The sequence below is a fragment of the Bufo gargarizans genome, chromosome 4, assembly GCF_014858855.1.
Source record: "Bufo gargarizans isolate SCDJY-AF-19 chromosome 4, ASM1485885v1, whole genome shotgun sequence".
Lineage (NCBI taxonomy): Eukaryota > Metazoa > Chordata > Amphibia > Anura > Bufonidae > Bufo > Bufo gargarizans.
Genome location: NC_058083.1, coordinates 19095328 through 19119128, shown reverse-complemented (window position 1 = coordinate 19119128; position 23801 = coordinate 19095328). Strand labels below are relative to the sequence as shown.

The window sequence follows — 23801 nt, the reverse complement described above, 5'->3', positions numbered from 1 at the left end:
GATCTGGTCCAGGAGAAGAAGTACAGCTGCCAGGATCGCTGATGAGAGCTGAAGAGCAAAGCAACGGACCCCGCGGTACCGCACGTGCGTGGATCAGCCTTTGTTCAGTTCACAGTGATCAGTGGAGACAGAGCAGACCCGGGCAGTAAGTCAGAACGTGCACACACCTCAATATAAGATTGGCGCCTAAATACTAGAGACTGAGATCAAACCTTCCGGTAGTTAGTTAGTGTTGCTGAGTGGCAGGCTACCAAGAATTGCTGCTTGTTTATCACAAGGACTTATCAGTTAAAGTTCTGGTTCGCTCCGGAGAACAGAGAGCACTTCACCATAATCTCCAGTTACCCCAGCGTGTTTATCCGGAGTGATGCATATTAGGCACGTGCCACATTACAGTTTGGGAAAAGGGCGGGGGATAGTACTGTATAGTCTTATAAGATTGTAAGCTGCTGTGTCGCACCGCAGGCTAGCCTGTATTTCACACACACACACACACACATGATTGTTCTTGTCCTTCAGGGTAATAACAAGTATGGCGAGGCAGAGTTAGCTCTGCTCGCAGTAGGTAAAGTGCACAAGTGTTTTCCGGCTACCATCGCGGGGCGCCGTGCTGTGCAACACAGGGGTCTTAGCCTCCAGGCTGAGTGTATATAATCTGATTTTATGTTCACTACATTTGGGAGTGTGTTTGATATCACGTAACAGTAAAGCAAAGTCTGTTCTACAACAGCTGGTGTCAGAGTCGTTTTTCTTGTTTGTGACTTCGCTGTATCCTGGGGAGCCCACCCTGGTACATGGCTTACATTAGTCCTAGTGGTATCTGAGTACCAAGAGACACTGTTCAGATTTGAGAAAGGTGACTGCCATAGGTGAAGTCCAGTTCTGCAGTCTTGTGCACAACTGGCATTACCACTACTGGTGATACTCTTGTCACAGATGGAAAAACTACATATCTAAATAAAAAGTAGGGTATTTAACATATTATCCAATTAAGAAAAATGTATGATGGAAGTATTTATTGAAGCTAGTACTATTAGATCTGGATGCCTTAACTTTGAAGTTTGTTGCCTTTGTTTGTTGAAGACCTTCAGCCAACTTTCTGATTGCTCTGATCTTCTTTACTATTATATATGTTTTCAGAAAAGTTATTTTTTACTACTATCAACTGATAAAACTCGGGACCGTATATTGCTTAGGTCGTACCATGCACTGAAAAGCAAATTGAATAGGCCAAGCCACATTTACCTACTGTTTTTTCAAAAAGCTGTCCAGATCACTCAATGGATCTTGGAAATCAAGCATTGCTATGTATTTTATTTTTATTTTTTTACAATTTATGACCATAATTTATAATATTCAAAACCAAACTATATTTATAGGGATTATTTAATTTATTTGAAGGGAATCTGTCAACTCTAAAACACTCCCTAAACAAGAGTGAGAGATGAGTAGTGTAAGTGATGCTAAGTCCGGTTATGTAATTTTTATCTCCATGCTCACTTGCATTCTGATGCTGTGCTCCCACAAACCAGTGATAAAATGCACTGAGAGGACTCCTGTTTAAAGGGGTTGTCTCACAAAAAATATTCTACAGTTTTCAAACCAGCACCTGGATCTGAATACTTTTGCAATTGCATGTAATTTAATATTTTGTATAGCCACTGAGTTATTCAATAAAATGTATCTCTACAGCGCCACCCGCTGTTTTTCTTTTTATTTCTTTTGCCTGCTCACTGAGAAGGATGCACACGCTCAGTTTTATCCTTCCACTGCCTCCTGAGCTGTGATAGGGAGAGGATGGACACGCCTCCTGAGCTGTGATAGGGAGAGCATGGACATGCCTCCTGAGCTGTGATAGGGAGAGCATGGACACGCCCCCTGAGCTGTGATAGGGAGAGCATGGACACGCCTCCTGAGCTGTGATAGGGAGAGCATGGACATGCCTCCTGAGCTGTGATAGGGAGACCTTAGACACCCTCCTTAGTTGTTTCAGAATAGACACTGAGCGGTCAGCTTGATATAAATCTAGCAGAGCAATGAATGGGGAGATCTCTGGACCCATGTGAGGTACAGGGCTGGTTCTAGCTTTGTTAGAAAGAGATTGTCATGTACTATATGATGTCTGATTATATTTTTTTTTACATTAGTCATGGGATAACTTCTTTAAAGGGAACCTGTCATCAACTTTATGCTGACCGTACTGAGGGCAGTATAAAGTAGTGACAGAAATGCTGATGTCAGCGGTGTGTCACTCATGAGCTAAACGTAAGTGGTTGCTGAGAACCAGCATCATAATCATTGCAGCCCAGGCCTTGAAAAGAGTCAAATCTACCTGAGAAGAGTCCTGGTTATTCATGAATTCCCGCTCTCTTCTGCCCATCTGCTGATGGCTGACAGTCTTCTACCTAGTTTTCTCCCTTTCTCTCTAGGAGGGAACTGCCAATCATCAGCAGATGGGCGGGAGAGCAGGAGATTATGGATAACCAGGACTCTTCTCAGGTAGATTTGACTCTTTTCAAGGCCTGTGCTGCAATGATTATGATGCTGGTTCCCGTCAACCAGTGACTTTTAGCTGATGTTTGACACACTGCTGAGATCCGCATTTCTGTCACTACTTTATACTGCCCTCAGTATGGTCAGCATAACGTTGGTGACAGGTTCCCTTTAAGTCCTCTCTATTATGTGCATCTCTATTATGGAGTCCTCTCACTGCATTTTACTGCTGGCTTGTGGGAGCACAACAGAATACAAGTGAGTATGAAGATAAAAATTACCAGGACATAACCGGACTCGGCACCACTTACACTATACACAGCTTACTCTAGTTTGGGAAGGTGTTTCAGATATGACAGATTTCCTTTAAGACCTTGAAATTAGAGAATTCCACCTTGTATGGATAATAAGTAGAAACCACATTTTAAGCTGTTTCGGGTCCTTTACGCCAGCCATGCATTAGCAGAATTGTCTCCTCTGTAGACACTTCCAATCCAGTTTTGGCCTCGTCAGTCTGAGACAATCACGTATCCGCTGCAGAATACATTATTTCTTCCTCCTTTTCATTTATGTTTGCATTCTCCACTGTTTATAAAAATGTAAAAGACAAGAGAGAATCTAATCGGCAAGTAAAATAAAAGAATGCTTTGCATATAGAATGGTTTTATGTAGAGTAAACATGCCAGACATCAATTTCATAGCTTTCATTTGGCAGTGAATGAGAAAATAATAGAGAGCGGGAAAGGAAGGGTAAGTGAGCGGAAAGAAAATGAAGTTTATATGTAGTTAGGGATCGCCTTAGGTTGCAAAATTTGCATCATCTGCGCCTGCTTAAGGAGGCATTACCAGTGGCCTGGCAACCTAAAGCTTGAGACGACCAAGAAATGTAATGTTAACCCTTTCAGCCTCAGAGGATTTTCAGTTTTTTGGCGTTTCCGTTTTTTACTCTCTGTCTTCCCGGATCCATAACTTTATTTTTCTGTTCACATGCTTTTTTGCTGGAGCAGTTTTACTTTCTAATGCCACCATTTAATATAGCATACAATGTGGTGGGAAGCTGGAAAAAAAATTCCAAATGGGGTAAAATTTGAAAAACAATGCAATTCTGACACAGTTTTATGGGTTTCATTTATCTATATGGATGAGCGAACTTGTGTTTTATTACAATTCCGATATGGATTCCGTTGCCGCGGGCCATAATGGAATTCTATGACGGAATGCATAATGGAATGCCTTGAAGAGGACGCCTGTATAACAGGAACCAGACGGATTCGTTATGCGGGCCATAGACTGAACAAAAATATAAACTCAACACTTTCGGTTTTGCTCCCATTTTGCATGTGCTGAACTCAAAGATCTGAAACATTTTCTACATACACAAAAGACCCATTACTCTCAAATATTGTTCACAAATCTGTCTATATTGTTAGCGAGCACTTCTCTTTTGCCGAGATAATCCATCCCACCTCACAGGTGTGGCATACCAAGGTGCTGATTAGACAGCATGAATATTGCACAGGTGTGCCTTAGACTGCCCACAATAAAAGACCACTCTGAAATGTGCACAGTTTTGCCTTACTGGGATGGGGGGCACACCAGTCAGTATCTGGTGTGGCCACCATTTGCCTCACACAGTGCAACACATCTCCGTCGCATAGAGTTGATCAGGTTGTTGATTGTGGCCTGTGGAATGTCGGTCCACTCCTCTTCTATAGCTGTGCGAAGTTGCAGAATATTGGCAGGAACTGGAACACGCTGTAGTATACGCCGTTCCAGAGCATCCCAAACATGCTCAATGGATGACATGTCCGGTGAGTATGCTCGCCATGCAAGAACTGGGATGTTTTCAGCTTCCAGGAATTGTGTACAGATCCTTGCAATATGGGGCCGTGCATTATCATGCTGCAACATGAGGTGATGGTCGTGGATGAATGGCACAACAATGGGCCTCAGGATCTCGTCACGGTATCTCTGTGCATTCAAAATGCCATCAATAAAATGCACCTTTGTTCGTTGTCCATAACATACGCCTGCCCATACCATAACCCCACCGCCACCATGAGCCACTCGATCCACAACGTTGACGTCAGCAAACCGCTCACCCACACGACGCCACACACGCTGTCTGCCATCTGCCCTGAACAGTGAAAACCGGGACTCATCCATTAGCAGAACGCCTCTCCAACGTGCCAGACGCCATCGAATGTGAGCATTTGCCCACTTAAGTTATTTACGACGACGAACTGCAGTCAGGTCCAGACCCCAGTGAGGACGATGAGCATGCAGATGAGCTTCCCTGAGATGGTTTTTGACAGTTTGTGCAGAAATTCTTTGGTTATGCAAACCGATTGTTGCTGCAGCTGTCCGGGTGGCTGGTCTCAGACGATCATGGAGGTGAACATGCTGGATGTGGAGGTCCTGGGCTGGTGTGGTTACACGTGGTCTGCAGTTGTGGGGCCAGTTGGATGTACTGTCAAATTCTCTGAAACGCCTTTGGAGACGGCTTATGGAAGAAAAATGATCATTCATTGCATGGGCAACAGCTCTGGTAGACATTCCTGCATTCAGCATGACAATTGCACTCTCCCTCAAACGTTGCAACATCTGTGGCATTGTGCTGTGTGATCAAACTGAACATTTCAGAGTGGTCTTTTATTGTGGGCTGTCTAAGGCTACTTTCACACTTGTGTTCGGGGTTCCGCTTGTGAGTTCCGTTTGAAGGCTGTTACAAGCGGCCCCAAACGGATCCGTACAGGCCCAATGAATTCTGAGTGGATGCGGATCCGCTCAGAATGCATCAGTATGGCTCCGTTTGGCCTCCGTTCCGCTCAGCAGGCGGACACCCGAACGCAGCTTGCAGCGTTTTCGTGTCCGCCTGGCCGTGCGGAGCCAAACGGATCTGTCTAGACTTACAATGCAAGTCAATGGGGACGGATCCGTTTGACGTTGACACAATATGGTGCAATTGCAAACGGATCCGTCCCCCATTGACTTTCAATGTAAAGTCAGGAGTCCCTATTAATATACCATCGGATCAGAGTTTTCTCCAATCCGATGGTATATTTTAACTTGAAGCGTCCGCCTCTATGTTAGAATATACCATCGGATTTGAGTTAGATCTGAAAACTCAGATCCGACAGTATATTCTAACACAGAGGCGTTCCCATAGTGATGGGAACGCTTCAAGTTAGAATATACTGAGAACTGTGTACATGACTGCCCCCTGCTGCCTGGCAGCACCCGATCTCTTACAGGGGGCTGTGATGCGCACAATTAACCCCTCAGGTACCGCACCTGAGGGGTTAATTGTGCGGATCTCAGCCCCTGATCGGGTGCTGCCAGGCAGCAGGGGCCAGACCCCCCTCCCTCCCCAGTATTAAATTCATTGGTGGCCGGTGCGGCCCCCCTCCCTCCCCAGTATTAAATTCATTGGTGGCCAGTGCGGCCCCCCCCTCCCTCCCCAGTATTAAATGTATTTGTGGCCAGTGCGGTCCCCCCTCCCTCCCTCCCCAGTATTGAATTCATTGGTGGCCAGAGCGCAAAGTAGCCTAAGGCACACCCGTGCAATATTCATGCTGTCTAATCAGCACCTTGATATGCCAATATTTGAGAGTAATGGGTCTTTTGTGTATGTAGAAAATGTTTCAGATCTTTCAGTTCAGCTCATGCAAAATGGGAGCAAAACCAAAAGTGTTGCCTTTATATTTTTGTTCAGTGTATTATGATGGAATGCCATCATAGGATTCTGTTATGGCCTGTGGTAACGGAATTCATATCGGAACTGTGATAAAACCCGAACCTTGAACTCGAACTTGTAAAACACAAGGTTGCTAATCCCTATTTATATGTCATTCCCTATGCAGTAAAACTGAGCTGTTACCTTTACCTCTGGGTCAGTAGGATTACAACGATACCACATTTATATAGTGTACTTCAGTTTTCATACAAAAAAAAAAATATAATAAAAAGCTTTGGATTTTTTTTTTCTTTTCTTCACCATATTCTGACCCCCATATATTTATAGATTTACGTCTATGGAGCTGTGTGAAGGCTCATGTATTGGAGGCGATCTGTAGTTTTTATTGATACCATTTTGAAGTGTGTACGACTTTGTATTCCATTTTTTGGGGAGATGAATAAATGGTGAAAGAACCATTTTTTTCTTTCTGTTACGTCATTCATCATACGGGCTAAAAACGTGTTTTGGTGTCTTGGGATGCAGCACTACCTGTGGTGTTTATTTTTTTATTGTTTATTTATTTTTATTTTTATTATAGGGATAGGGAGGGGATTTTAATTTATTTTATTTTTTTTAAATATTTTTTAAAACTTTTCCTCTTTTTATGTCACCCTAGATGACTATAAAAATAAATTTTTAGATTCTTTTCCAAAATTTGCGAGTTTGCTATGTTCTCATGGAGCCCTGCCACCTATAGGTCTCCATAGGAACTACAAATGCAATAGCATGGGTTTCTTCAGAGAGACCCAGGCTATCACAGACAATGAACAACCTCCCCGATCACTGCACAGGGGAGCCGATTAGGCCCCAGGAGTGCATTGCTCCCTGGGAAAGATGCCTCAGATTCAATGATCACAATTGATCACAGCAACTAATGTCTGCAATTGGCATTATCACCAATCACAGACATTAGCCCCCGGTGTCTGCTGTTCAAAACAGCAGAAACCTGGCAGCTTTGGTGTCCGCAACACTAGTGAACGGACCCAATTTTTAACAACCCCACTGCCTTTGTATATGTACCCCGGTGGTATTATTTATTGTGTAGACATTGGGACATATTTACTAATATCACCTAAGTGTTCTGTAAAATTTCTCACAATAGCTGATGCTAGATAAATCTGCCGCACCTTTACGTTGTCTAGCTTACCCTGTAAGGGCGTAACCAGTTTTCAGTTTTGTTTTGTTTTTCTTCCCTTCCATCCAAGAGCTATAATTTGTTTTCAATTCACATAGCACCATTAATATACAGCAGGCATGCCCAACCTGCGGCCCTCCAGCTGTTATAAAACTACAACTCCCACAATGCCCTGCTGTAGGCTGATAGCTGTAGGCTGTTCGGGCATGCTGGGAGTTGTAGTTTTGCAACAGCTGGAGGGCCGCAGGTTGAGCATGCCTGATATACAGTATTGCAACATTGAATATTCCATTCAATGCATAGGGAAGCTGAAAAAAATATATTAATGGTGTGGAAATGGAAAAAAACCTCAAGTCTGCCATTGTTTTACGGGTATTGAATTTGCAGTGTTCACTGGGCAGTAAAAATGACGTTACCCTTATTTTGCGGGTCACTACAATTACACATTTATATCGTTTTTCTTATGTCTTAAATGTCATCTGTTATGTCTTAAAGAGCCTCTAGGAGCAAAGGGGGCATTGCCGTTTCACATAGAGGCTATGCATTCTCTGGAACTGCTGCACCCTCTGCACTTTAATTGACAGGGCCAGGCAGTAAAAACATAATTATGCCTGGCTCCTAGAGACTCATTTGCATATATTAAAACGTCATTTTTCTCAGCAATTCCGGTACATATGGACATGGGACTAACACAGATGCCTTCAGCTGCCAAGCGCACATGTAACAGGTCAGCCAGTGTCATGGGTACAAATCTACTGACAGATGTGCTTTAATGCTTTAAGTAAACCGGACGGATCCATTATGCGAGCGTTTGAATAGACACAGGAGTGGGATGGTTATGCTGATAATAGCGGCATCACCGCTCACTATCTGTGTTGATTCCTGAAAGTTGTGTAAAACCTCACAGTGGTCAGACATCCATGCCCACTCCTCGCTTGTAAAGAGCGGAAGCTGACTGGAAAGGCGACGACCATGTTGCAGCTGGTATTCCACTACTGCCCTCTGCTGCTCACAAAGCCTGGCCAACATGTGGAATGTGGAGTTCCAGCGCGTGCTCACGTCGCACAACAGTCAGTGAGCTGGCAATTGCAAGCGCTGCTGCAGAGTTGCCAGAACGGCGGAAGCTGTCGATTACTTGCGGAAATGGGCACACACGCAGCACACCTTCACCAGTAGCTCAGGCAAATTGGGGTAGGTTTTTCGAAACTGCTGAACCACTAGGTTGAACACGTGGGCTAGGCATGGTATGTGTGTGAGCTTGTAGAGCTCCAAAGCCTGCCACCAAGTTACGGCCATTATCAGACACACCCATGCCTGGTTCTAGGTTGAGTGGCAAGAGCCACAGCTCAGTCTGGTCCCTTATATCGTGCCACAGCTCTGCGGCGGTGTGCTGTTTGTTCCCTAAGCATGTCAGCTTCAGCATGGCCTGTTGCCACTTCTCGGCTGCAGTGCTACACTGCTTCCAGCTACCGACTGATGACTGACTGGTGCTGCACGCAGATAATTCGGAGGTGGAAGTGGAGGAGGAGAAGTGGGGGTTGGGGCCACTAACGTAGGTGGTGGCCGAAACCCTGATGAAAGTAGGGCCTGCAATCCTTGGCGTCGGTAGCACCTGTGCCATCCCAGGGTACGACTCACTCCCGGCCTCCACAACATTCACCCAGTGTGCCGTCAGGGAAATGTAGCGTCACTGGCCAAATGCACTTGTCCATGTTTCCGTGGTTAAGTGGATCTTCCCAGTAACTGAGTTGGTCAAGGCACGTGTGATGTTACGGGACACATGTTGGTGTAAGGCAGGCACAGCACACCTTGAAAAATAGTGGCAGCTGGGGACTGCGTAACGCAGGACGCCCACTGACATCAGGCCGCAGAAAGGCCTCAGTGTCCACAAGCCTAAATGGCAACATTTTCAGGGCCAGTAATTTGGAAAGCTGCACATTTAGTGCTATGGCCTGTGGGTGGGTGGCTGGGTATTTGCGCTTGCATTCAAATGCCTGGGGTAAGGACATTTGTTCGCTGTGCTGGGATACGGAAGTGGATGTGGTCACTGATGGTACTTGCGAAGGTCCAGGTGCAGGGTGGGATGCATCCGGGCCTGCACCTTCGACAGGGGATTGGCCAGCACGTAACACAGGGGAAGAGGAGGCAGTGGTGTCACCTGCAGACACAGATTGTGGACCCAGGCGTTCGTCCCACTTATTACGGTGCTTGGATGCCATGTGGCGGATCATGCTGGTGGTGGTGAGGTTGCTAGTGTTCACGCCCCTGCTCATTTTGGTACTGCACAGGTTGCAAACTACTATTCTTTTGTCGTCTGCACTTTAAATAAAAAAAACGCCATACTGCGGAACACCTAGGCCTTGGTAAGGGAGATTTCCGCAAGGGGATGCTCTGTGGAACAGTTGCGGGCCTGTTTGATGTGGTGGTCCGCCTTCTCCCTTTTGCCACCCCACTGCCTCTTACAGCCTGTTGCGGTGCAGCAGATCCCTCCCCCTCTGTACTGCTGTCCTCACTCGGCTTTCCACCTTCCCAGGTTGGGTCAATGACTTCATCATCCACCACCTCCTCTTCCACTTTCTCACTCTGCTCATCATCTTGACTTGTTGACCTAACCACTACCTCAGTGATTGACAACTGTGTCTCATCCTCTTCATCAACCTTTTGAGACAGTAATTGCCGTTGAGTTATTGGCAACTGTGTCTCATCATCATTCACCTCATTAAACAGTAATTGCTGTTCCCCACCGTCATCTTCTTGTGATTGTGGATGCTCAATAGTTTGGGAATCAGGGCACAAGATCTGTCCCTCTTCAAGCGTGCTTGGCGAGAAGGCCAAATCAAGGAATGGCGCTGAAAAGAGCTCCTTGGAATATCCGAGTGTGGGATCACTTGTTTGCCCAGACTCTTCATGGTGGGAGGAAGGAGGATCAGGGTGAGGATTGGGTTGAGCAGACTCTTGGCTACTGAGACTGGACTTAGTGGAAGACAGGGTGTTGCTTAATCGACTGGAATCATTATCTGCTGCAATCCAACCGACCACCTGGTCGCACTGGTCTGACTTCAAGAGTGGTGTCCTGCGCCGCCCTGCAAACTGGGACATGAATATATGATTGAAAGTCTGTCACACGTACAGTAGCGTAGGATGTGGAAGTGTATGCGCAAACAAATTCAAAAAGGTATTTTGGATGTGGAAACGTCACACAGGAGATATCCCACAGATAATGTCAATGCTGTCACCAGCGGCTAATGAAAAATTACAGGGAATATCACAAGTTTTTGGAATGAAAAAACTTTATACAGGAGAGGTACCACCGGTAATGTCACTGTCCGCAGCGTCTACGCAAAAAAGTACACTGTATGTCACAGATACATTTTTGAAGCGCACACATTACACTGAAGATGTGGCCCTGGTTATGTCACTGTCAGAAGCGGACACCGTCTATGGAAAAAGTACACTGTATGTCACCGATTTTTTGGGGATGCGCACACTTTACACAGGAGATGTGGCGCAGCTATTGTCGCTGTCTGCAGCGGCCTAACTATTGTACGCTATTTAGCACAGGATGTGCTAAAAATAGATATTGCTGCCACACACAATAGTCCTTAGAAGGACTTTTGGGTCTGTAAAGTTTTAGCAATTTGCTCTAAAAATTTAGATTGCTGCTGCCACACACAATAGTCCATAAAAAGATTTTTTAATGTTAAAAAATACTTTCAAATCACTCCCTCCACACTATCTGTCCCTTCCGCAGCACAGCTCTCCCTGACTAAGAATGAGCCGAACATGTGTCATCGGGTGCTATATATAGCACCCGATGACGAGTTCTGGCCAGCCAATCACTAAAATGCCAGCAGCCAACATGGCTACGGCATTACAGTGAGGGCAGTACTTACCTGCATATTTATTGGCTGCACAGCAGCCAAGAAACTTGCTGGGCGGAGTCTCGAGCATTGCGCTCAAGCACATGCAGTATTCGGCCAAATACCGCCATGTGCCGAGCATCGAGATGCTCGAGCCGAACTGGTGTTCGGCCAAGCATGCTCAATCATCACTAGTAAAATACTATTTAAAGCAGAATTCCACCTAATCATGAATTTCACAATCTATAGCCTACATCACTAAATAGTCCAGTGGTGCTCATTTTACTTGCACTTTAGCTGGAGGAAGGTTAAGAAAAAGATTTATCTGTTGAGAATGTTATGGGGCTCTCAGCACGTTACATTCTCTACCTGGGATTCGAGCCAAAGGCCTAACCATGCCCTTTCCATCCATGATGTCTCTTGACATCTTCTTAATAGAGATATGAAGGAAAAAAAGAGTAATGGACAGAAAAGAAAAGGAAGATTTGGGAGAAAGTAGAGATGCGGAAAGGAATGATGGTGAAGGAAAGGGGGGGAGCCAAGAAAAAAGTTGGGATGGCAAAAAAGGAGTGAAGAGTTAAAGGGGTTGTCTCACTTCAGCAGATGGCATTTATCATGTAGAGAAAGTTAATACTAGCCACTTACTAATGCATTGTGATTGTCCATATTGCCTCCTTTGCTGGCTGGATTCATTTTTCCATTATAATATACACTGCTCGTTACCGTGGTTATGACCACCCTGCAATCCAGCAGCAGTGGTCATGCTTGCACACTATAGGAAAAGGAGGTAGCCTATGTGAGCTCCCATGATCCAGTCCACCAGAGAGGCCAGAGCTTTTTCCTTTGACGTGCAAGCACGGCCATCGCTGATGGACTGCAGGGTGATTGTAACCATGGAAATGAACAGTGTATAATATAAAGGAAAAATGAATCCAGCCAGCAAAGGAAGCAACATGGACAATAACAATACATTAGTAAGTGCCTTGTATTAACTTTCTCTACATAATAAATGTAATTTACTGAAGTGAGAAAACCCCTTTAAAGAGGACCTTTCACTCGTATACAAACTAAAAACGAACTCTATCTGTGGGCAGAGCGGCGCCCAGGGGTCCCCCTGCACTTACTAGTATGCCTGGGCGCCGCTCCGTTCGCCCGGTATAGGCTCCGGTGTCTCAGCTCCCTCTGTTGTACTGGACTGATTTTTTGTAGGAGGCGAGTCCCTTGCTGCAGTGCTGGCCAATCGCAGCACACAGCTCATAGACTGGCTATGAGCTGTGCGCTGCGATTGGCCAGTGCTGCAGCAAGGGACACGCCTCCTAAAAAAAATCAGTCCAGTACAACAGACGGAGCTGAGACACCGGAGCCTATACCGGGTGAACGGAGCAGCTCCCAGGCATACTAGTAAGTGCAGGGGGACCCCTGGGCGCCGCTCTGCCCACAGATAGAGTTCGTTTTTAGTTTGTATACGAGTGAAAGGTCCTCTTTAAGAGACCAGAAGCAATTTGAATAAATGAATGTATGTAAAGTATGTATGTAACTTTAGTTTAATAATGTGTGTGTGCATTTTATGGAACACGCAGTGAAGTCAATAGTCAGAAAAGTATCCATGGATTAGTCCCAAGGAGAGATGGAGTATAGTTGCTTCCCCAGAGCCCAGAGAGTAGCAGGGCAGCTGCATACAAGCAAATGTTTTGGGACCCCATAGATCAGGGGACAACTCCTGGCCAAAAGCAGTTAGAACAAATGGGCACATATACCGCCTGTGCAGCCAGTTCAGTTGCACAAGGGCCCAAAGGGTAAGGGGGCCCTTCCCAGCTGTAGTGCAGTAGCAGAAGTGCCCAGGCTGCATTGCTGAGCGAGCCAATGGGGGCAGAATTTAAAGGTGTGATGGGGCAGAACAAAGGAGGCAGAGCTTAGGGGTGCAATGGCAGCCCCCAGACATAGCTTTGCTGTGGGCCCCAGACATGTCAAATTTCCACCTGGCTATATGAGGAATGCCATCTATGCGTATAGTGATTAGTGTTACTATCCTGCCATATCTGGGCCTCTAGCAGTACAATATATTTGCCATCTGTCATTGAATCCCACTGTCCTCTAAAGATAATGAGATGACTCTGCTTATTCTTCACTAATCTACACAGAGTTGCTGAAAACTGGAAAATCCAGTTCTTTTTTACTGTGTGCTTTAGTAGTCAGTGTAAGTACTGCAATTTTTCTGTATACAATTTTTTTTTAGGGTAGAAACTTCATTAAAATAATGCGCCATTTTCAGACGATACGTTCCCTTTAAAGCGGATGGGGATCTATTAGGTAAACGTAATTTATCATAAACTATTCAGAGGTGTCTGCCGTCACCGTTCTATAGAAAGTAACGATAAGGGCATGAAACAGACAATAAAAGAATCTGGTCAGAAAATGGCGGCAGAAGATGGTAAGTATGGAGGGAAGGCATGACATGTTCTAATTCTTTACGCTCATAAGTATTATCAATAGGTAGGTGAAAGCAAGGTTAACTGCCGCAAATCCACCGTGCTGCAGCATTGTGTAAAAGGTTAGAAAGCATAGAAACAGTTTAAGGAAAGGTCTACGCTTTGTGAAAATACCCTTTAAAAAATAATGAAAGCATTGAAGAGACGCAGCGCTCTATAAAAGAGCTTTGGGGAAAGTATAAGTAAATGTCAATCAAGGAAAAATTGGAAATCCGTGAAGCATGGAGGATTTTTATAGTAATTACACAAGAAGGTAGAGGTTATTTTATGGCATTAGATCCCACATCATGAAAAATAAACCTGTATTCATTTATACAATACTTAAAGTGACAGCATTCACTTTTGCAGTAAGCCCATGAGAAGCCAGAGCGGTGGATGGGAGTGGTAGTGGCTCTGGTTGTCACAGTTAGTCACGGTGGCTGTCTTCACCGTATTTCTCCCTAGGGCTGTGCAGTGAAAGGAGAGGGCACCTTTTCTTCCCTCGGGGCACACCCTGTTTCTGGGGCCCCGATGTTTGTAAATGGGGTGCCCATGATGTTAGATGTTTGGATAGGTGCAAGGCAGGGATTGTAGAGAGCAACAGCCGGTATATGGTGCAGGAGTCAGGAAACCAGGCCAGAGGTAGAAGAATAAATGTCTCTCTTTACTGTAGTATAATGGGAGTTGTAGTACATCAAACTATAGCAATTCTCTCCCAGATTGCGATGTATGGATTTAGGCAAGGATGGATTTTATGGCCCTATTTCCTCTTTATCGTGCTAAAGCCTCTTTCAGTAGAATCTTTTGAAGGCAACAGTACCTTGGCAATGATGGTTTTAAAAGGTAAGTCCAGCATATGTCCAAGTGTGAAGGGGTTTTAAAGGTGTCCCCCACTGCAGCAAAGTCTGAATGGCTGTAGTAGCAGATTATCTTGCTGACTCCTATGCTTGAGCATAATTTAAACAGAGATCTGTTATCCTCTGGAACTTTCTGAGCTTAAAAAGGAGGAGCATTGGTCACTGCTTTCTTCCTTGCTGAACTCCAGTCTAGACTGACTAAGTGAGCTGGGATTGGGTCCTGGATCCTTACCTAACCTCCTGCAAATGGGTGAACCAGGAGTATTAACCCTGGGTGTGCCTTCCATACACGGCTATGCTTGGTGTGATACATTACAATACATTACATAACATTAAATTACAAACCATTTGTATATACCCCCTCCTCCGGGGTTCTGTAATTTGATGTGATATTATTGTTTAGAAAACATAATATAGAAATGAGACTTCTGTCATGTGAATATATTGTAGAAGCCCGTAGTAAATGAGGATCTGTCACCTCTCCTGATATGTCTGTTTTAGTGAATCCTTAGGGGCTCTATCAAAATTCTGCCGTAGAAAAGTCGCACATTTTGGAGCAAGTACTGTACTAGTTTTGAAAAGTGGATGGGAAACTTAGCATGGTTAGGTAGATTAATGAGGTTTTTTTCCAGATTTATCCCAGCGACTTTTCTAAAATGTTGTAAACCCATTCCAGTGAGGGTCATAAAAAAGTGCAGTAGTATTTCTAGACAGATGTGTAAGGTGCACCAGATTTTTCAAACACCACAGAGCTTATTTCTGGAGAACTTCGGGGGTAATTTATCAACGGTGTTATGCTTGTTTTACATTTTTACTTTTGCACAAAAATGTGGTACTTTTTATGGCTCTGTTTTGTGCTTGTCTTGTCACTTTTTTAAAAGTGCAAGGAGGGGGTGTGACAGGTTTTTGACATAAAAAAGTCTAAAATTTTGGCACAAGTCCCATTTTGATTCAAGTTTGGGACTTTTTGCAGTTTTGTGCAGCTCTTGCTTCTCTTGAATCATTGTTGTGGAAATCAGCTGTGGTTTGCCATGTTAATTAGTTTAACTCTAGATTTGTCACTGCAAAAAAGGCGCAAATTCACTGTAGAAGGAACCTTCTTTCCTCTCGATTTAGAGGATATCCTCTTATCGTGGATAAAGGAATGGAGTTTGTATGTTCTCCCTGTGTTTGTGTGGGTTTCTTCTGGGTACTCTGGTTTCCTCCCACACTCCAAAGACATACCGATAGGGAACTTAGATTGTGAACTCTACTGGAGACAACTATTTATAACAATGTCTGTAAAGCGCGGCAGAATATGTCACTGATATATAAGTAACTAAAATGATAAAATTGTGCACCACGTAAATGATTTGTACAGAGGTAAAACTTTGCTCTTGTTATGAGTATTTATGCCTCTTTTGGTGCATCCCATGCCTTTATTTGCCTTAGCAGCAGCTGTCTGAAACTGGTTGCTAAAGTTAAAGGGGTTGTCTCATTAGAGGCATTGGTGGTACAGTATATGCTAGAATAAGCTGCCAATGTCAGATAGGTGCTGGTCCAACCTCTAGGACCCACACCTATCTTCAGAACCGGCCCCTGAAAGTAAACTAAAGCATGCTTGTCTATTTTTGGAAGTCCCATAGAAATAAATGGACTGCGCACTGCGCAAGTGCGCCAACCATTCTATTCACTTCTATGGGATGCCAAGGACAGCCGATCCAGCGCTGGACTATTTTCGGCAGTCCCTTAGAAATGAATGAAGGGCGGGTGTGCATGTGCAGCTGCTGCCTCACTTCGGGGGTCCCATTCTGGAGGTAGGTTCAGGTCCCATGCTCTCTGACATCGGTGGCATATCCTAGCAATATGCCACCATTGGCTGAGATGAAACAAGCCTTTTATGTGTACTGTCCACCAATATTCCCAAGTATTCTTTCGTGGCATTTATCTGGGTACAAAATTGTGATCTACAGTTTAAAAAAATACAAGGTTAGTATATCGCAAAAATTATGGACAAAACTTAATCAGTATTGTACCATATGTGGATGAAACCTGGGTCTAATGTCTGAACCAGATTGTGTAAGCATCTACCTACTTACCGTGCTGTATTGTTAGTTGCCTTGCCAAAGAGAATTTTATGCTAAACCTATTTGTGTTTTTTTCTCATAGGTGAAATGTAAACCTTTTAGCTTCCAAGCCTCAAGCGGTCAAGATGGTTTATGGAGAATTCTTTCATAGAACTAAAGGTGATGATGAAGTGGTGAAGCTAAACGTTGGGGGCTTCAAGCAATGCGTGGCTCAGAGGACCCTCCAAAGATTTCCTCACACCAGACTTGGAAAACTACTCAACTGCAGTTCCGAAGAAGCCATACTTGAACTTTGCGATGACTACAATGTAGCAGACAAGGAATATTACTTTGATCGGAATCCTTCCTTATTTAGATATATTTTAAACTTTTACTACACTGGAAAACTTCATGTCATGGAGGAGTTGTGTGTGTTCTCCTTTTGCCAAGAGATAGAATATTGGGGGATTAATGAACTTTTCATCGATTCATGTTGTAGTAACAAATATCAGGATAAAAAGGAAGTTATCTCAGATAAAAACTGGGATGATAGAAGTGATGTCATGAGTGTAAGCTCCTCTTCTGACCAGTCATCGGTTTTTGAAAAAGAACTGGAGTTGTTTGATTCTCAAAAATTTGGGAACGTTCGTAGAAAAATATGGATCCGACTTGAAAACCCTGCATTCTCTCTTACTGCCAAGCTATTTGCCATCTCCTCATTAAGCGTAGTCTTAACCTCCATTGTAGCTATGTGCATCCACAGCATGCCTGAGTTCCACAAGACTGATGACAATGATCGAGAACAAGAAGATCCTGTCCTCGAAGTGGTGGAGATAATATGCATTGTGTTTTTTACCACTGAACTTGTTGTACGACTTGCTGTAGCTCCTTCTCAAAAAAATTTTGGAAGAACCCCATGAACATTATAGATTTTGCCTCCATTATACCATTTTATGCCACTTTGGTTGTAGACACCAAGGACGAGGAAAATGAAGGTATTGAGAACATGGGAAAAGTTGTCCAAATACTACGACTTATGAGGATTTTTCGGATTCTAAAGCTTGCAAGACATTCTGTTGGGTTGAGATCCTTAGGAGCTACTTTAAGACATAGTTACCATGAAGTTGGGCTTTTACTATTATTTTTGTCTGTTGGGATTTCAATATTTTCAGTTCTTACTTATTATCTAGAAAAAGACGATGAATTGTCTTCTCTAAAGAACATTCCTACCTGCTGGTGGTGGGCGACAATTAGTATGACCACTGTGGGCTATGGTGACACTCACCCGGTTACTTTATATGGGAAGCTTGTCGGCAGTGTTTGCATTATTTGTGGAATACTAGTGGTTGCTCTCCCTATAACAATTATTTTTAACAAATTTTCTAAATACTATCAAAAGCAAAAAGCAATCGATGTGGATGGATGTAACGAAGATGAGCCAAAAGAGAGATTTAACGATCTCCCGTATTTCAACATTAGAGATATATATGCAAGAAGGATGAATTCCTTCATTTCAAGCCTTTCTTCTGTTGGTATTATTGCAAGCAATGACTCAACAGATGCTTCCAGTATCCAAGAAATGGAAGATTCTTACAATTAGGAGTCTTATTTTCTGTGCTTGCCATGATTTGTCACTTACTGTATATTAACTCTTGCTACCTCCGTTTCCAGAACTTAGAAGCTTTATAAGTTTTTCTTTGGTTCTTCATAGCACTTAATTCTCAGGGTATGACTTGTAGCCATATTTTAGAACATATACTGCTACTAAATTATATGTAATATGGCTTTATTTTATGTTTGAGGAGGTTATAGTTTGCTTCTTTAATGTTTTATTTTTTTACATAAATTTATATGAAAACAAAATCAAAGATATTTTACTGGACGCACATGAAAAATATATTTATTTTACATTGTATTGGAGCCTAATAGTCAGTTAGATAGAGTGGCTCGGCTTCTTTTGTTTTAAGGGAAGCATGCAGACTAATGCTGCTGATGCTAATTAGAATTAAAAAAATAGCCACCTACCTGCAATTAGAAGAATCATTACATCAGAGTTTGTCTGGTCTTCTAACAATTAAGGAAATGCTAGCATGGAGAACTTTGCATAAGTAATTGTTTTCTATCCACAATTCTGGATTGATGGTTACTGTATGTAGAATCTGTGGGTTAATTGATATACAGCAGCATTTACAGGGTGTTCTGATTTTTTTATTCCAATTTTTGTTTTTGAGACAATTTTAAAGTGAGTCTGTTACCAGGAAAATCACTGTTAAATCTGACACCAGGGCTTGTAAGGTCAGTTCAGCTGAATTTAATGTAAATTTTCATTTAGCGATCCGTTGCTTCATTCTGGCAAAAAAGTACCTTTAATACATATGCAAATAAGCAGTTTAGTGCACCGAGGGTGGGCCCAAGCCACTCTCTGCATCATTTGCATATGTATAGAAAGTACTCCAGAATGAAGCAATAGATTGTACTTTCACACTAGCGTTTTTCTTTTCCGGCGCTGAGTTCCGTCCTAGGGGCTCAAATCCGGAAAAGAACTGATCAGTTTTATCCCCATGCATTCTGAATGGAGAGTAATCCGTTCAGGATGCATCAGGATGTCTTCAGTTCAGTCTTTTTGACTGATCAGGCTTTTCAGAAAACCGTAGCGTTATATTTTTACCTCCGGCCAAAAATCCTGAACACTTTGACTGAACGCCTGATCAGGCCTTTTTCCCATTGACTTGCATTAACGCCGGATCCAGCGCAGTGTGTTCAGTCAAACCGGATCCGGTTTTTGCATGTTAAACCTGAAAATTTTTAAATCAAAGTTAAAGTCCATAAATGGCGGATCCGTTTTTTCCAATGCATTTTTTCATTGTGATCAAAATCCTGATCAGGCTTCAAATGTAATCCGTTTTCACACGTTTTTCCGGATCCGGCGGGCAGTTCCAGTGTCGGAATTGAATGCCGGATTTAAACAACGCTAGTGTGAAAGTAGCCTAAGTGAAAGGCATCATTACATTTATCTGAGTTAGCCCTACAACCTCACAGATTTACGAGCTGTAACACAACAACCATAGACTTCTAAAGAACCTTTCAGAGCCTCCATTTTATACAGAATTTGGCTGAAAAAACAATAGATTAGACTTGAACATATTGAAAAAGTTTTCACTCCTAGAGTCATTGCTCATTGGGGAGATATACCTTGTAATACTGTGCTTTCTAGTGCACTACTTGGCGATAAAGAGTTTACGGCTCTGTAGTCCAGAATCGGCCTACATACACAAGGCTCTGCCTCACTGTGAAGGTTCTTCATATTCCACTCTTCCTCTGGCTCCTGGATGGTAAAGGCTACGATTGATGTTTAAAGGGACACTTCCATCAACCACATACTAACCATCTATATGTGAATATTCTATGCATTTTTAAAAAAAAATTGGTGGGTAGTTTTCTGAATATCATTTTTTAAATCACTCAATGATTTCTACATCCTTTCCTGATTTTTTTGTTTTCACTGAAAATGGCCTCACCTAATTTTCTGATAGTCATACCGTGTATTCCAACCAGAGAGGGAAGGGGGTAAGTGGCTCAATTAGAGCATCACACATTAAACTTATAAGTGCAATGTCCTTATGTGGGCATCTTCATCTAGGCCTATCAAGAGAACGATAGAGCTAGTCATACTGTCTCCCCAATTCTGCTAATCTACAGGGTGGGCCATTTATATGGATACACCTTAATAAAATGGGAATGGTTGGTGATATTAACTTCCTGTTTGTGGCACATTAGTATATGTGAGGGGGGAAAATTTTCAAGATGGGTGGCCATTTTGAAGTCGGCCATTTTGAATCCAACTTTTGTTTTTTCAATAGGAAGAGGGTCATGTGACACATCAAACTTTTTGGGAATTTCACAAGAAAAACAATGGTGTGCTTGGTTTTAACGTAACTTTATTCTTTCATTAGTTATTTACAAGTTTCTGACCACTTATAAAATGTGTTCAATGTGCTGCCCATTGTGTTGGATTGTCAATGCAACCCTCTTCTCCCACACACTGGTAGCAACACTGCAGGAGAAATGCTACCACAGGCTTCCAGTATCCGTAGTTTTAGGTGCTGCACATCTCGTAGCTTCACAGCATAGACAATTGCCTTCAGATGACCCCAAAGATAAAAGTCTAAGGGGGTTTAGATCGGCCACTGGATATGCGAAATTGCTACATTATGTTGTGTTTCCCTCTTTATGCACTGAAGCTGGCACGTTCCCTGAGTTTTTCCTAGCAAGATGGTGCACCACCACATTATGGGTGTCAGGTCCGAGCATTCCTAGATGAACAGTTTCCTGGAAAGTGGATTGGTCATCGTGGGCCAGTTGAATGGCCCCCAAGGTCTCCCGATCTGACCCCCTTAGACTTTTATCTTTGGGGTCATCTGAAGGCAATTGTCTATGCTGTGAAGATACGAGATGTGCAGCACCTGAAACTACGGATACTGGAAGCCTGTGCTAGCATTTCTCCTGTGGTGTTGCTACCAGTGTGTGAAGAGTGGGAGAAGAGGGTTGCATTGACAATCCAACACAATGGGCAGCACATTGAACACATTTTATAAGTGGTCAGAAACTTGTAAATAACTTGTGAATAAAGTTACGTTAAAACCAAGCACACCATTGTTTTTCTTGTGAAATTCCCAATAAGTTTGATGTGTCACATGACCCTCTTCCTATTGAAAAAACAAAAGTTGGATTCAAAATGGCCGACTTCAAAATGGCCACCATGGTCACCATCCATCTTGAAAAGTTTCCCCCCTCACATATACTGATGTGCCACAAACAGGAAGTTAAAATCACCAACCATTCCTATTTTATTAAGGTGTATCCATATAAATGGCCCACCCAATAGCATTTTACTAACAGATACCATCTTTCTCTCATAACAGCAGTAACCTTACAATGGGATCCCTATCTAGATAGGCATTTTATCTCTCTGTGCTGACTGCTACAGAAGGACAATATTTAGCATTTCCTTTTCAATGGCATTGTACTCAAAAAGCCAAAATTCTAAAAATAATTATTTTATTACTACTGAGTTAAAAAAACAAAAAACAAAAACCCTTTCTGATGGAAGTGTCCCTTTAAAGGAAATCTCTCACAAGTTCTTTATATAACACCGATTAGTGTGTTGGGGTCCTACTCCCATTGTATGAGCTAAAGTCCACCTGGCCTGTTCTTCAGTACTGCTTCTAGAGCCTAATGGGACATCCAGCCCTGTGCTCACCCTAAATTTAATGTTCACCTCTGATGCTCCTTTATTCAGGTTAGGATATATATGGGCATATGGAGTTACGACAACACTGAGCCTACGTGGTACACATTAGCAGTGATGTAAGTTAAATCTGCTGTGGTCTAATGCATAGTACAGTCCTGATCAAAAGTTTAAGACCATTTGAAAAATGGCAAAAAAATCATATTTAGCATGGCTGGATCTTAACAAGGTTCCAAGTAAAGCTTCAACATGCAACAAGAAGAAATGGGAGTGAGACAAAACATTTTTTGAGCATTCAATTTAATGAAAACAACAAATAAACTGAAACAGGCTGTTTTTCAGCTGATCAAAAATTTAGGCGTACACCTCCAAAAAAACGCTAAACCCCCCCAAAACAGAATTCTAACTTCCAAACATGAACTCAGTAATGAGTAGCTCCGCTGTTATTGTTTATCACTTCAAAAATTCGTTTCGGCATGCTTGATGCAATCGTTTCCATAAGGTGAGTGGGAACATTTCTCGAAGTGGTGAAGACGGCCGCACGAAGGCCTTCTACTGTCTGGAACTGTTGTCCATTTTTGTAAACTTCCCTTGCCATCCATCCCCAAAGGTTCTCAATTGGATTTAGATCAGGGGAACACGCAGGATGGGCCAAAAGAGTGATGTTATTCTCCTGGAAGAAGTCCCTTGTCCTGCGGGCATTGTGTACTGTAGCGTTGTCCTGTTGAAAAACCCAGTCGTTACCACACAGGCGAGGGCCCTTAGTCATGAGGAATGCTCTCTGCAACATCTGGACATAGCCAGCGGCTATTTTACGCCCCTGCACTTCCTAAAGCTCCATTGTTCCACTGAAGGAAAAAGCACCCCAGACCATTATGGCGCCCCCTCTACTGTGGCTCGTAGAAAACATCTCAGGTGGGATCTGCTTGTCATGCCAGTAACGTTGGAAACCATCAGGACCATCAAGGTTAAAGGTTTTTCTCATCAGAGAGTAAAACTTTCTTCCACCTTTGAATGTCCCATGTTTGATGCTCTCTTGCAAAGTCCAAACGAGCAGTTCTGTGGCGTTCAAGGAGACGAGGTCTTTGAAGACGTTTTTTGTTTTTGAAGCCCTTCAGTCTCAGATGCCGTCTGATGGTTATGGGGCTGCAGCCAGCACCAGTAAGGGCCTTAATTTGGGTTGAGGATCTTCCAGTGTCTTGACGGACAGCCAATTGGATCCTCTGGCTCAGTGCTGATGAAATTTTTTGGGGTCTTCCACTTGACTTTTTTGTTCCATAACTCTCAGGATCATTTAAGAAATTCCAAATGACTGTCTTACTGCATCCCACCTCAGTAGCGATGGCGCACTCTGAGAGACCCTGCTTATGCAGTTCAACAACCCGACCACGTTCAAAAAGGGAGAGTTTTGCCTTTGCCATCACAACGTGTGACTACCTGACAGAAAATGACAATGAATCCACATCTTTGCACAGATTTGGCCTTTTAAAGGCATGTGGTCCTAAAATTTGGATCAGCTGAAAAACAGCCTGTTTCAGTTTAATCGTTATTTTCAATTAATTAAATGCTCAAAAGATTTTTTTTGTCTCACTCTCATTTCTTCTTGTTGCATGTTGAAGCTCTACTTGGAACCTTGTTAAGATCCAACAATGTAAAATATGATTTTTTGCCATTTTTCAAGTGGTCTTAAACTTTTGATCAGGACTGTATTTAGCCCCTTCCCAAATGACAAACATCATTTGTAAGACTGGTCTTTTAATATGAGGCAAAGAGGTGTTTTGGGTACCCTCAGGCTCCAGGACCTGGACATGACTGTTATCGCTGCATTGCCCAATTTTACACCCCCCACTCAAAACTTCAGTAGATGATAATTCAAGAACACACTAAGTCAAATATACATTAGTGTAATACAAGTGTATTTTTGTATTTATATTGCGTCAACCAATCCCGGCCTTA

The 23801-nt window shown here is 43.1% G+C and overlaps 1 protein-coding gene across 1 annotated transcript in view; it reads left to right on the top strand.

The window, feature by feature from the left end:
• The window catches only part of KCNS3 (potassium voltage-gated channel modifier subfamily S member 3), a 145214-nt gene extending 126190 nt beyond the window's left edge, over window positions 1-19024 (top strand). The window contains 2 exon segments of the mRNA XM_044291375.1: window positions 16701-17488; window positions 17491-19024. Coding sequence (XP_044147310.1) covers window positions 16744-17488; window positions 17491-18197 — 1452 coding nt within the window. The 5' untranslated portion in view covers window positions 16701-16743 and the 3' untranslated portion in view covers window positions 18198-19024.
• Window positions 19025-23801: the final 4777 nt, after the last annotated feature.